Source organism: Eptesicus fuscus, chromosome 9 (assembly GCF_027574615.1).
Source record: "Eptesicus fuscus isolate TK198812 chromosome 9, DD_ASM_mEF_20220401, whole genome shotgun sequence".
In the NCBI taxonomy this organism is placed as follows: Eukaryota; Metazoa; Chordata; class Mammalia; order Chiroptera; family Vespertilionidae; genus Eptesicus; species Eptesicus fuscus.
This window is the reverse complement of record NC_072481.1, coordinates 101,256,123-101,271,402: the sequence shown is the minus strand read 5'-3', so window position 1 is coordinate 101,271,402 and position 15,280 is coordinate 101,256,123. Positions and strand designations below refer to the sequence as shown.

General features: G+C 49.3%; 1 protein-coding gene across 8 annotated transcripts in view; it reads right to left on the bottom strand.

Moving 5' to 3' along the window:
- Positions 1 to 12,654: 12,654 nt before the first annotated feature.
- The window catches only part of FBLN2 (fibulin 2), a 101,453-nt gene continuing 98,827 nt past the window's right edge, over positions 12,655 to 15,280 (bottom strand). For all 8 annotated transcript variants that reach the window (XM_028135302.2, XM_054721613.1, XM_054721611.1 and 5 more), the window contains one exon: positions 12,655 to 13,660. In XM_028135302.2, the coding sequence (XP_027991103.2) occupies positions 13,303 to 13,660 (358 nt within the window). In that variant the 3' untranslated portion in view covers positions 12,655 to 13,302. The remainder of the gene's footprint in view (positions 13,661 to 15,280) is intronic.

The window sequence follows — 15,280 nt, the reverse complement described above, 5'->3', positions numbered from 1 at the left end:
AGAGAGAGAGAGAGAGAGAGAGAGAGAGAGAGATGGATGCTGTATTTTGTCAAATGCTGTTTCTGCATCTATTGATATGATCATGTGATTTTTGTCTTTCAATTTATGTGATGTATCACGTTTATTGGTTTGTGAATATTATACCATCCTTGCATCTCTGGAATAAATCCCCTTGGTCATGGTGTATGATCTTTTTAATATATTGCTGGATGTGATTGACTAATATTTTGTTGAGGATTTTAGCATCTATACTCATCAGAAATATTGGCCTGTAATTCTCTTTCATTATAGTGTCTTTATCTGGTTTTGGAATTAGGATAATGCTGCCTTCATAAAAAGAACTTCAAAGTGTTCCTTCCTTGGGAATTTTTTGGAATAGTTTGAGGAGTATAGGTGTTAGTTCTTCTTTGAATGTTTAGTAAAACTCCTCTGTGAAGCCATTTGGACTGGGGCTTTTGTTTGCTGGGAGTTTTATTATTATTATTATTTTATTTTTTATTATTATTACTGCCTCTATTTCATCAGTTGTTATTGGCCTATTCAGATTTTCTGCTTCTAATTGATTCAGTTTGGGGAGATTATATTTTTCTAGGAATTTGTCCATTTCATCCTCATTGTCCAGCTTGTTGGCATATAGTTGTTCATAGTATTTTCTTATAATCCTTTGTATTTCTGTGGTGACAGTAGTTACTTCTCCACTTTTGTTTCTGATTTTATTTACTTGGGCCCTCTCTCTGTTTCTTTATGAGTCTGACTAATGGTTCATCAATCTTGTTTATCCTTTCAAAGAGCCAGCTCTTGGTTTCATTTATTTTATTTATATATATATATATATATATATTATTTATTTTTATTCTCTATGTCATTTATTTCAGCTCTAATCTTTATTATTTCCTTCCTTCTACTTACTCTAGGCTTTTCTTATTGTTCTCTTTCTAGTTTTTTAAGTTGTATGGTTAAATAGTTTATTGTTGATTTTTCTTGTGTTTGTTGTTGTTTTGTGTGTTTGTGTGTTTTGTTTTATTGGTGTGTTTTTGTTTTTGTTTTTAGTTTTTTGTTTTTAGGTAGGCTTGTAGTACTATGAACTTCCCTCTCAGGACTGCTTTTGCTGTGTCCCAGATATTTTAGGTTGTTGTGTGTTCATTTTCATTTGTTTCCAGGAAGTTTATTTCTTTCTTTCTTGATCTTGTTGGTAACCCATTCATTGTTTAATAACAGGCTATTTAGCCTACATGTTTTTTAATGTTTTGTGGTGTTTTTACTGTAGTTGATTTCTAATTTCATTCCCCTGTGATCTGAGAAGATGCTTGATATGATTTCAGTCTTCTAGAACTTGTAGAGACTTATTTTGTGTCCTAATATGTGGTCTATCTTCATGAATGATCCATGTGCACTTGAGAAGAATGTATATTCTGTAGCTTTGAGGTGAAATGTTTTATAAATGTCAATTGAATTCATTTGATCCAGTGTATCCTTTAGAGTCACTGTTTCCTTATTAATTTTTTGTCTGGAAAATCTATCCAGTGAAGTCAGCAGGGTGTTAAAGTCCCCAACTATGATCTTATTGTTGTCGTTCTCTACTTTAAAGTCCTCTAGAAGCTTTTTAATATATTTAGGTGCTCTTATGTTGGGTGCATATATGTTTACCCGAGTTATATCCTCTTGTTGGATTGACCCCTTTAGTATTATGTAGTGACCGTTGTTGTCTCTTGTGATGGCCTTCATTTCTAAGTGTATTTTGTCAGATATGAGTATCGCTATTTCAGTTTTGTTTTTTTCTTTCTCACTTGCATGGAAAAAAATTTTTCCAACCCTTCACTGTCATCCTATGTGTGTTTTTTGTTCTGTGGTGGGTCTCTTGTAGACAGCATATAGTTGTGTCATGTTTTTGTATCCATTCAGCATTCCTTTGTCTTTTGATTGGAGCATTTAATCTATTTACACTTAAGGTTATTATTGATAGGTATTTGTTTATTGCTATTTTAATTCTATATGTCTAGGTTTCTCTCTCGATTTCTCATTCTCATCACAGCAGTCCCTTTAGCATTTCTTGGTGGTGATGTATTCCTTTAGCCTTTTTTTTTTTTTTTTTTGTCTGGGAAGCTCTTTATTTGACTGTCTATTTTGAATTATAGCCTTGCTGGATATAGTAATCTTAGTTTCAGATCCTTGCTTTCCATTACCTTGAGTACTTCATGCCATTCCCTTCTGGCCTGTAGAGTTTTTGATGAGAAATCAGGTGTCAGCCTTATGGGAACTCCTTTGTAGGTAACAGTTTGCTTTTCTCTTGCTGCTTTTAAGATTCTTTTATTTTAATTTTAATTATGATGTGTCTGGGCATAGGCCTATTTGGGTTTTTCTTGCTTGGGACTCTCTGTGCCTCCTGAACTTTTGTGACTTTTTCCTTCACCAGGTTAGGGAAGTTTTCTGCCATTATTTCTTCAAACATTCTCTATCCCTTTCTCCTTTTCTGCCTCTTCTGGGACACCTATTATTCTAATATTGTTATGTTTCACATTGTCCCACAACTCCCTTAAACTGTCCTGTTTTTTAATTTTTTTTTCTTTTTGGTTCTCTGATTGATTTTTTCAACCCTGTCTTCTAATTCACTGATCTGATCCTCACCTTTCCCTAGTCTGCTGTGTATTCCTTCCAATGTATTTTTTTATTTATGCTATATCAATCTTTATTTCCGACTGTTCTTTTTTCATAATTGCTATATCTTTTCTCATGCTGTTGAGCATCTTTACTATCATTATTCTGAAGTCTGTTTCAGGTAAGTTTCTTATCTCCATTTCATTTATATCTTCTTCTCAAGAATTCTCTGGTTCTTTCATTTATGGGTAGTTTCTTTGTTGCCTCATTTTGGCTGCCTTTTTTGGGTTTATGACTACATATTAGGTAGTTCTGCTATGCCTCCAAATCTCTAGTGCAGGACAGCATGAAACACTGTTTCTGACCAATTAGCTCAGGCAAAGACTCAAAGGCTCCACCTCTGGCTGCAGACTGATAGGATTCCTCTTGATTTTCCCCTCAGGCAATTATCCACAGGTGTGGCAAGAGTTTTTTTTTTTTTTCAACAGGGTGGGTTAATTGTTTCTGGAGACTAATTCTTATTCACAGTCTCCTAAGGGGCAAGGTATTTTCCAATAGGGTGGGTCAGCTTCCCCCACCACCACCACCAACCCCAGGAAATGCCATCTGTATAGCAATTGTCTGCATGAGAAAGATTACTTCTTCAACCTGAGGAAATGGCTCAGCACAGGAAACTGGGGTGTCTGCCTTCCGAGCTCTAACCCCAGAGCCCTCAATCCTGGCTTCTGCTCAGTCAGCTCCAGTCAACTCTGCTGTTCCTCTGTCAGAGCACAAAATGGGTGGCTCCACAGGGAATTTTATGCATTGGCCCTTTAAGAGGCTGCATGAATTTCCAGCCATCTCTCCCTGGCAGACAGCTACCCCACTGCATTTCACAGCCAGATATTATGTGGGTACCCTTCTCAGTTCTGGTGCTCTTTGCTGGGGGGCCCAGCTTGGGAATTAGACCCCAGAGTTTTCAATGGCAACTGCCTATAGCTGAGATATCTCTCTGGAACTTCAGTTGCTGTCTGTGGGGGCCCAGCCAGCCCTTTTGCACCTCTGCCCCTCCTACCAGCCTCTGTGTGGTCTCCACTTTTGGTCCTTGGTTATCAGGGTTCTCTCTAGTGAGTCTTCCATTGATTATTCAGTAAGTTTTTTCACCACAGTGAACTCTTAACAACACACACCTGTGAGAAGCACTCAGCGCACAGTGTCTTCTGAGTCAAGGATCTCTGGTGGATGTGAAATGTGGAGGTGGCTCCTGATGGTAAGCCTCCCACCACCCTATGTCCTTGGTAGAAAGAGAAGACAGAAGAGATATAATAAACTTGTATTTTCATCTTTGGATGCTGTCAGATTGACAGGTTTCAAACTTAGCTTATCTCTTTTCTTACACGTTTGAAAGGACAGCAGAATGAGGTAGCAACGCAATCCACCCTCCTTAGTTTTTTCTCCCAAGACATGATAGGCAGACTGACTGTTCTTTTGTCACCAGACAAGAAGTTCCTGCCCGGCTGTTGTAGCTCAGTGGTTGAGTTATGACCTATGAACCAGGAGGTCACGGTTGGATTCCTAGTCAGGGCACATGCCTGGGTTGTGGGCTTGATCCCAGTAAGGGGCATGTAGGAGGCAGCCAATCAATGATTCTCATCATTGATGTTTCTATCTCTTTCTCACCCTTCCTCTCAAATCAATAAAAATACATTTTAAAAAAAGTTATCATATCTAGAGGAGCTTTCACTTCTGACCATGGTTTGGCCAGTCCACAGTAAGGGTCTGCCATTCCGAACACCCCACTCCTGGGATCGATCTGCATATAGGCTGTTCAGTGAGAAAAAGCAGCCTCAGTTGGTTTACACAGAAGGCAGGTCATAGACTCCTGGAATCCAACCCCCAAAGGAACACTAGTTTCTCTCCTGGTCACTGGAACCTTTTTGTTTAGATTAGTTCATAACAGAGATGAGGACACAGAGTAAATATCTCGTTAGCATTATTCGTGTGTGTGTGTGTGTGTGTGTGTGTGTGTGTGTGTGTGTGTGTGTGTGTGCGCGCGCCCCCGCACGTGCACATGCGAATTCAGCTCTTTCAAAAAAAAACAGATGCCCAGAGGGGTCTGGGTAAGTCTGGGAGCAGTCTGATCTGAGGAGAGGGAAGGAACACTGGGAGACCGTGGCCCTGCCTGTCATCGTCTAAGGAAAGTTCAGCATCAGTGACCACAGCCCTCAACCCAGTTAGCCACAGGGGAGTCCGAGTCTGCAGGAAGGGCCTGCCTGTGTTCCTGGTTGTCTTAGTCCCTAGATGGGAACTTCCCATGGAAGCACGAGCTCACATATGGCAGAGGCTTTCCAAGCTTGGCAGGTGGGACCCATGGTCAATTACACTCCCGTAGTTGGAAGTCTGCATTCTCAGGGCACCCTGTTTCTCCATGCAGCGTCGGTTGAACCCATCTATATGAGAGGAAAACTCAGAAAAGAAAGTGAGTGGAGTGAGCCACAGCTCCTGTCACTGGATTAGACCAGAGGCAACCACTGGTACTCATCCTCTCCCTCCCCCACTAGCAAAAGTGCCCTTGCCCCTAGTTATCATCTTATCAGATATTGGGGACTCACCTGACAGTTTAACACAAACCTTCATTCTGAGGGATCTTTGGTAGCTTGATGTTTGACACCTTGACCATGGTGCTGGTCTGGGGCTGTGCACAGGTCTGTTTACAGGTACAATGAGGCAAAAGCACTTGAGATCATTTCAGTTCTCCTCGTATTCCTCCCTGCTCCCATTGTGTCAAAGCATCCCTGTCCCCTCTGCTGCCCAAGGGCAATTACTCCATCAGTATGCAGATCTATTCCTTACCTACTAGTCCAGAGAATCAGAAGATCTAAGAGCAGCGGCCGTTTGTGTCAGTTGGACTTTGCATTTCCCCCAGGAAGATTGTGCCCCTTTAATGATCAGGACCTCCAACCCTGAAGAGTCCCAAGTTGCAGAGACCAGTGGCCAGTGGGGTCATGACAAATGGGGCTACTCCTGTCATTCCTTGGATCCTAGTCAGCTTATCCTTCCTTTAGAACATATATGGGGTCTCAGATTTAATGGGGTGCATCCTAAAGGATGGCACCCCATTGTTTTTATAATGTTTCTCTCAAGCCAGTGTTTCATTCACCTTTAGAAAGCTGTTCACACGCTCTATGAGGCTGCCTCTGGGTCATGTAGTTTTGCATGAACAGTGGGTCCCATGGTCATGGGCTAGTCTTTCAGCTGCTTCACTGTGGATCAGATCCAGTCAGATCGTACGGGATGCCAGAGGGTCAGACACTCTGTAAGCCCTCAGAGTGCTTCTGTCCCAAGACGGAAGGGGCCAACACAGTTCCCTTGCTGCCAGTGGCCAGTGATGTACTTGACTCAGGGTTCCTCTGTTGCTGAGGCAGCAGCAGCCAGATCTGCTTTGGTAAGTTGGCAACTATGCTCTTGGGCCCATGTGTCACCCCAGCACTTGTTTTATGAGATACCAATGCACTGTGATTCCAAAAGCTTTTTAGTAAAGTCCTAATGGAGCTACAGTTGGGTTGGGAGAATACAGAAATGCAATGGCTGATGGGATTAAGGTGAACATTTAGATGAGCAGTGGGATGTGTGAGCAGATGTCGTGGCTGTCTCCTTGACCAGAGTGCATCCTGAGATACACATTGTGTCTGACTGGGGACGCTTACCTAGCCAGTTATAAAACAAGCCATTGATGTCTGCCTCCAGACAATACTGATGGACACTGGTGGACAAAACATGTTAGAAGACCAGCAACTGGTCAGGTTACTTGGGTTTTGGAGGACGCATATCCCACATCTGGGAACACTGCTAGCTCCTATACATAAAACTGATCCAACAAAGCCTTGGAGTCCTCCCACAGCCTCAGGCTTATGGCACAGCAATACAGCCGCTGAAACCTGGGTCCAGAAATTTTCCATTGAGCCAATTGTACATGGCCTCAACTGAGGCTGCTCTTATGACTGAAAACCATAAACTAGTCTCAAAACCTGACATCCCCATCCTATTGTGGGTGGTTTCGAAGAAATGCTCTAATGAGGAGGGCCAGTGAGTGTCCAGAAGAGCTCTGTGATAAAATGGACATGGTTTGTGCAGGAAGATACTACTAGGGCAGTGCTGGAAGGTACTCGGCATAATCATAAGCAAAGAGATGTGCCCCCTTTGACTGAGTCTGCAATCACCTGATTCTGGAATCACCTCCTGCATGCCCCCTACTGGGGATTGAGCCCAAAATCCAGGCATGTGCCCTGACTGGGAATGGAACCGTGACCTCCTGGTTCATAGGTCAACACTCAAGCATTGAGCCACGCTGTCTGGGCTGAAAGCTCTTGATTAACCAAAAGAAGCTGCTTGGTTTATGGATGGCAGCTTCAAGATGTATGGACAACATCCTGTTGGAAGGCTGACCCTCTGAGGGAAGAAAGTAAAACAAGTCAGCAGAATAGGCTGGCTGCATGCCATTTGCCCAGTTTGTTTTTTTCATTGACTCGTGGGTGGTGCCAACGGCATGGTCAGGAGAAGAGCAATGAAAACGGGTCTATTAAAAGGGTGCCCATGTGGCCAGGCTCTATGGAGATCATTATGGGGATTTGAGGGTACATTAAAGTGGGACATGCTGATGCCCATCAGAAGAACTCCCTTCCAGGACCAGAAATAGATTGGAATTGGCAAGCAGGTGTACTAGAGTACACTGAAGTAGCCATCTGGGTTCACAAAACAAGGGGACCTATGGGGCTTCAGCAATGCAGGAACACACTCCTCTTGTCCCTCTGAGGCACAAAAAGTCAACAAGAATTGTCCTGTCAACTAGAGACAGAAATTGTAGATAGCTGTGGGGAGGATCCCCTGGGGAAAGTCCCTGAGCACTGCTGGAGAATGGACTAATTCTGGAAGCTCCCAGACCCTGCAGAGAGATCCTGGCAGGAAGAGGTCTCTGGGCTGGGCCTCACATGGCAGCCAGCAGTAGAAGGAAATGCTTGATACACAGTAAGTTACTGGAACAACAGACGTGCCAGTTTGAACCACCCATTCCCATTTCATCAGACCAAGGAACACTCGGGACAGCTCAGTGTCCAACAACAAGCAGAGAGCTCTTCCTTGGAGTAATGGCTAGATAGAGGATTAAAACCGGTTTTCTAAAACAAGGTGATGGAGATGCAGGCACGAAGGGCTGGCTTACGTGCTGTCAGCAGTGTGCTCACGCTCACCATGAGGGGGCCAAGGGCAGGTCCCCCTGAATAGACTCCTCTGCTTTTCTAGGTGATCTGGGGGGCCTGTTATGATGACACAATTCTTCCACAGGGAAGGACGCTGGCATGACTATACTTTTCCCCTCCAACATCAACTCAACTTGATTTGTTCCTCTCTGATGCTGTTGTCCCAGGAGCAAGGCTGCAACTATGGTTGCCAGAAGGAGGGAGGATTCCTAAGCAAGAAACTGTGACTAAACTTCTAATCATTGATGTCACAATTCCTAAGGGCCTGACAGGGTGGATACTGCCTTTATCACCATCTGGCAGAATCTAGATGGAGAGTGAAAGCGGCAGTATGCCTGCTGGTGGAGTTGGCCCAGAAGTTCTGTATGACCACACCATACCAGGACATAGGGAGGCACTTGCTAGGCTAGTATTGCTGCCTGTAATCTAGACCAGCACAGGGGACAAACCTAACGCCCCATCCAAGGGTGGAAGAACTGGAGTGCAGGAGGAGAGAGCTGAGGGAAAGGGGGTAAATGGGTTATAAATGAGGGAAACCCAGCAGAACATTGGGCCAGTATTATATTATCTCAAGAGATTTGGAGAAAGAGGACACAGCCTCATCTCGATCATACCAGATGCCTGAAAGGCAAAGCCAAGTCCACTCCTGCTTTTGAAACCTGACAAGGTCGAATGGAAGTGGCGAACCTGAGTGGCCTCACCGTGGGGGACAATTTGATGGACTGGCTGAATGGCTGATAACTGAATGGGCCCAGTCTCACTTTCCAGGTCATTCACCTGCCGCAGTGTGGAACAGGACTGGCATTGCTGGTAAGGTTATGCTTATACCACTGGCCACAGGCTGGAGCACTGAGTTATGGCCTCCTCAGGATGGGAGATGTCCGGCCTGAGGAACCATTCACTCATTTCTATGCTAAATGGTTCTGCACGTATTTATCATAGGCACATTCAGCAGATCAAGAGAGGTAACAAGTAATACTAAGTGTAGATGCCTAAATACCATCGTCCTGTAAGAAAACCTACATTAGAGGCTGGAGGGGCTGGCCCTCTCTTCCCTGAAGTCCGGCCTTTGCCCTTGGCTACAGGGAGGTGAGGTCTAGGCCCTTGGAAAGTCCTGACTGGAGTGTGTTTATCTGGGGGTGTTGGGCCCTGGATAGTCTAATACTGTGGCTTATGATAGGCGCTTTGGGACATGCCATATTAGTCTCACCTCCAGGAGGGACTGGACACTGAAGGCCAGCCACGCTGACAGAATGTGACCGCGCTCCAATGGAAATGCTGGCACCAGAGGCTCCCGGGATGGCAACCCTGGGAGCACTGTCACCCATCCTGCAGGATAGCGACATATCCTGAGGGCGAAAGCCTGATATCTGAAAGTGAGGGTGGTTGTGGGAACCCTCCAGATTCTGTCTGGCGTCTCAAGTGAGGACACCCTTGTAGAGACTTGTTCTCCAAACTGTAGCTTGCTCAGCTCGTTGCAGCCTAGAATCCTGGAATCACTGAACCTCGGAAACTCTCACATCAGGAGAGCCTCAGATGAGCTGGTGCCAAGCTAGACTGTGTGCTGATTCCATGGGCACAGCATCCCGGAGAGAAACATGGGGACTACCCGCAGAGGTAGACGAAACCCTGGGAGGTGATGTCAGTTGACCGAGGGCCCATGGGGAGCACTTGTGAGCTGGGAGAAGGCCCCGGGAGAGTGGCATTGGGGGTGTGACACACGCAGACACACGCACTGCCGTTTCCTGACCATGCCTTCTTCATCAGGGATAGAGTACTGACAGTGTCCCGTTCCCTTTCTTCAACACCAGCTGCTGTCCACTATGTCCACTACACACAGGCCCACAGAACCACACTGCTCACAGCTGGAATCCCTGCGTTAGAGACAGGGCCAAGAGCAGTGGCAAGTGTGTGCTTGGGGACCTCCCAACCTGACCCTCCTCCTTACAGCAGCCTCAAAGCCCCAGGTGCACAGTGCAGAAGAAAAATGAATTCTCTCATCTCTCAGGATCCTGCCCAAGGCCTCTGCCTGACCGGATGTGTACAGGCCTTAGCGAGAGGGACCAGTACTGGAGTTTCTGGGCAATATCCAAAGTGACATATTACCTGAGGGCCACACTTGGAGAGGTGACACACCAGCCAATGGCCACACTTGGGGAGGTGACACACCAGCCAATGGCCACACTTGGGGAGGTGACACACCAGCCAAGGGCCACACTTGGGGAGGTGACACACCAGCCGGGGGCCACACTTGGGGAGGTGACACACCAGCCAATGGCCACACATGGGGAGGTGACACACCAGCCAGGGGCCACACATGGGGAGGTGACACACCAGCCAATGGCCACACTTGGGGAGGTGACACACCAGCCAATGGCCACACTTGGGGAGGTGACACACCAGCCAGGGGCCACACTTGGGGAGGTGACACACCAGCCAATGGCCACACTTGGGGAGGTGACACACCAGCCAATGGCCACACTTGGGGAGGTGACACACCAGCCGGGGGCCACACTTGGGGAGGTGACACACCAGCCAATGGCCACACTTGGGGAGGTGACACACCAGCTGAGGGCCACACTTGGGGAGGTGACACACCAGCCGAGGGCCACACTTGGGGAGGTGACACACCAGCCAATGGCCACACTTGGGGAGGTGACACACCAGCCAGGGGCCACACTTGGGGAGGTGACACACCAGCCAATGGCCACACTTGAGAGGTGGGTGACACACCAGCCGGGGGCCACCGTTGGGGAGGTGACACACCAGCCGGGGGCCACACTTGAGAGGTGACACACCAGCCAATGGCCACACTTGGGGAGGTGACACACCAGCCGGGGGCCACACTTGGGGAGGTGACACACCAGCCGGGGGCCACACTTGGGGAGGTGACACACCAGCCGGGGGCCACACTTGGGGAGGTGACACACCAGCCAATGGCCACACTTGAGAGGTGACACACCAGCCAATGGCCACACTTGGGGAGGTGACACACCAGCCAGGGGCCACACTTGGGGAGGTGACACACCAGCCGGGGGCCACACTTGGGGAGGTGACACACCAGCCAATGGCCACACTTGGGGAGGTGACACACCAGCCAGGGGCCACACATGGGGAGGTGACACACCAGCCGGGGGCCACACTTGGGGAGGTGACACACCAGCCAATGGCCACACTTGGGGAGGTGACACACCAGCCAATGGCCACACTTGGGGAGGTGACACACCAGCCGGGGGCCACACTTGGGGAGGTGACACACCAGCCGGGGGCCACACTTGGGGAGGTGACACACCAGCCAATGGCCACACTTGGGGAGGTGACACACCAGCCAATGGCCACACATGGGGAGGTGACACACCAGCCAATGGCCACACTTGGGGAGGTGACACACCAGCCAATGGCCACACTTGGGGAGGTGACACACCAGCCGGGGGCCACACTTGGGGAGGTGACACACCAGCCAATGGCCACACTTGGGGAGGTGACACACCAGCCGGGGGCCACACTTGGGGAGGTGACACACCAGCCAATGGCCACACTTGGGGAGGTGACACACCAGCCGGGGGCCACACTTGGGGAGGTGACACACCAGCCAATGGCCACACTTGGGGAGGTGACACACCAGCCGGGGGCCACACTTGGGGAGGTGACACACCAGCCGGGGGCCACACTTGGGGAGGTGACACACCAGCCGGGGGCCACACTTGGGGAGGTGACACACCAGCCAATGGCCACACTTGGGGAGGTGACACACCAGCCAATGGCCACACTTGAGAGGTGACACACCAGCCGGGGGCCACACTTGGGGAGGTGACACACCAGCCGGGGGCCACACTTGGGGAGGTGACACACCAGCCAATGGCCACACTTGGGGAGGTGACACACCAGCCAATGGCCACACTTGGGGAGGTGACACACCAGCCAATGGCCACACTTGGGGAGGTGACACACCAGCCGGGGGCCACACTTGGGGAGGTGACACACCAGCCAATGGCCACACTTGGGGAGGTGACACACCAGCCAATGGCCACACTTGGGGAGGTGACACACCAGCCGGGGGCCACACTTGGGGAGGTGACACACCAGCCGGGGGCCACACTTGGGGAGGTGACACACCAGCCAATGGCCACACTTGGGGAGGTGACACACCAGCCAATGGCCACACTTGGGGAGGTGATACACCAGCCGGGGGCCACACTTGGGGAGGTGACACACCAGCCAATGGCCACACTGGGGGAGGTGACACACCAGCCGATGGCCACACTTGGGGAGGTGACACACCAGCCAATGGCCACACTTGGGGAGGTGACACACCAGCCAATGGCCACACTTGGGGAGGTGACACACCAGCCAATGGCCACACTTGGGGAGGTGACACACCAGCCGGGGGCCACACTTGGGGAGGTGACACACCAGCCAATGGCCACACTGGGGGAGGTGACACACCAGCCAATGGCCACACTTGGGGAGGTGACACACCAGCCAATGGCCACACTTGGGGAGGTGACACACCAGCCAATGGCCACACTTGGGGAGGTGACACACCAGCAAAGGGCCACACTTGAGAGGTGACACACCAGCCAGGGGCCACACTTGGGGAGGTGACACACCAGCCAATGGCCACACTTGGGGAGGTGACACACCAGCAGATGGCCACACTTGGGGAGGTGACACACCAGCCATGGGCCACACTTGGGGAGGTGACACACCAGCTGAGGGCCACACTGGGGAAGGAGGAGAAGAAGACGGGAAGGAGGGAGGAGAAGCATTGGTGAAAGAAGACAGGAGCAGAATGCCAGCATGTTTACACCACAAACTTGTCATCTCAATGGGACTCCTAGTTTGGATTTATTCCTTTCATCAAACATCAAGGAGGTTCTTAATGAACAGACTGACTCAACACCCAGGCTGGGACCCAGGACCCTCAGGCACACCATCAGATTCAAACACTTGACAGAAGTAAAGATTTTTCTTTTGTCACTTTTTACTTTATAACCTTTTTGTACTACTTGAAATTTTTTGCAGTGTGTATGTACTACTTTTATAATTAAACAAAAACACTTACGATGGTTTTTTAAAGTGAAGAAGTAATCACAGTGAAACATGAAATGGAATGTCAACTTTGGGGACAGGCCATCCAGTTGAGTCCAAAGCCCCGCATGGTCTGTTTCCCGCCATTAATCGTCATGTAGCCTTTGGTCCTCTCACTCCACCCACAGGCACCTGAAGTGACCTTGAGCTGCTCTCGAGCTCCTGCTGCCAAGATCCCTCCCAGAAACCTGAGAGGAATCCATTCAGCAAAATTAGGCTATTTTCCAGTTGTAGCAAAAAACACCCCCAAAACCAGGCCCCATCCACACGGTGCTGAGCACCCAAAGAAAGAGATGCACTGGAGGGTGGTGTGGAGGGTGGCACAGGGACCAGCAGGGGCACCCAAGTGCTGCAGCCCTGCACAGTCGCTCAGGCAGGCACCTCACAGGGCAAAAGTGGTAAAGAAGACATGCATCTTGGCCAGGAAGGTGGTGACAGAGCCCTGCCGCCAGAGCTTCATCTCCACGTCCAGGGCGAAGTCCCGGGGCTCACGCACTGACCGCTGCAGGTAGACAACACCTGTGTAGGCATTGAGCCGGCGTGTGCCGAAGTAGCCCTCCTCGTTGCCTCTGGTGATGGTGAGGGCAATGGTGTCCCCTGCAAAGGCGGGCATCGGGCTGATGCGAAAGATGTGAGCCGGTACCAGGAGGCCAGTTTGGAAGTTGAGCTGATAGTACGTGATGTGAGCTGGCGAGCTCTGGCACTCCAAAAAGTCATGGCACATGGTGCGCTCACATTTCCTGCAGGATGCACGGGGCTTGGTCAGAGGGCCAGGGCTCCCGAACAACCATCCCGGGCTCTCCCACCCCTGCTGTCCACCATCCTGGACATGGTGGAGGCAGGCTCAAGGGCCAGCTGGCCCCAGCTCTACTCTTAGTAGCCTTGTAGCATCTGCTAAGTCTCCTTACTATGCGGGTCTCAGCTTCCTCATCTGTAAGGCATTTCCTTTGGGGGGAGTGGGGTGGGGGGTGGAGTAAGTTTATACACAGGCAGCGCCCACCACAGTGCCTGGCGCAGCTCTCGTGCACCCCGATGCTCCTTCCTCTCTGCCTTTTCTTTACTGGCACACTGTCCATTGGAATAGATTCCCAGGCCAGAGTGATTTTATCATTGCAATCATTTTCCAAATTCCTTTTCTTCTATTGATTGACTGCTTCTGGGCCACTTCCTCCTCTGAGTTGGGATGCCCTGCCATTTTTCAGGTAGAAGCCTCAAGACCAGCACTGCTGGATGAGGGTGGCGAGAAAGCCAAACCCTAGGGGCCAAGGCCTCAATTGTTAAGCATAGCAACAATCTGACCTCATCTTGGCCCTCCATTGTTAAATCACTATAAAAACTCACTACTTCCGAAATGGGATGCTGTTTAGGCACCAGGGCTCAGCAACTCTAGAGATCTGAGCAGAAGGCCACAGCACAAGGCCGGCACAGGAGCAACATGGCCAGCCGCACAGACACGGCATTTATGCCATGCCGTCCACTGTGTGACACTTGCATCTTCATTCATCTGATGCTCACACCAACCCACAGTGCTGCTGTCACTCCGCTGCTGCAGAGGAGGCAGCCAGGACCCAGAGAAGGAAGGTCACTTGCCCAGAGTCCCCTAGACATACTCCCTAAAATGTCCCAACACACATGCACATGGACATTCCCCATGTATATTAGTGGAAAATGGGAAACTGCCAGCAGGACAGCGGTAAATGAATTATGGACACATGCATGCAGGAAACAGCATTTGGGGCAGGCTACATGCAGACACAAGAGCTGCAAGGCAGAACGGCTGAGTGCACCAGAGACAGGGCAGCTGTGTGCCCTTTATGTTCAGACCAAAGAGAAGATGGACACACTCCAACCAGTCAGCAACTGTATGGTTTGTTTGAGGGAAGGGACAAAAACTTTGGTTAGCACACTTTTATTGTTTGAAAAAAAAATTTTGTTAATCCTCACCTGAAGATTTTTTTCCATTGATTTTTTTTTTTTTTAGGGAGAGAGGGGGAAAGAGAAACCAACATGAGACACATGGATTGGTTGCCTCCCGCAGGCACCCCAACTGGGGCTGGGGATTGAACCTGTAACCCAAGTACATGCCCTTGACCGGGAATCAAACCCAAAACCCTTTGGTCCACGGGCCAATGCTCTAACCACGTAGCCACACTGGCCAGTGCCTATTATTTGAATGTTTTTATAAGCATGTGTCACTTTTGCAAAATGTCTCTCACTCTCTCCATGACCTGTGCTGGGGAAGGCATGTCCATGGACAGGCCCACATTGTGCGGAGCTGAGACCTCCTGACCAGAACCACGTGATTGGATGGCGGATTCTGCAGCCCCATGAGACCCTGAGCCAGAACCATCCAGCTAAGC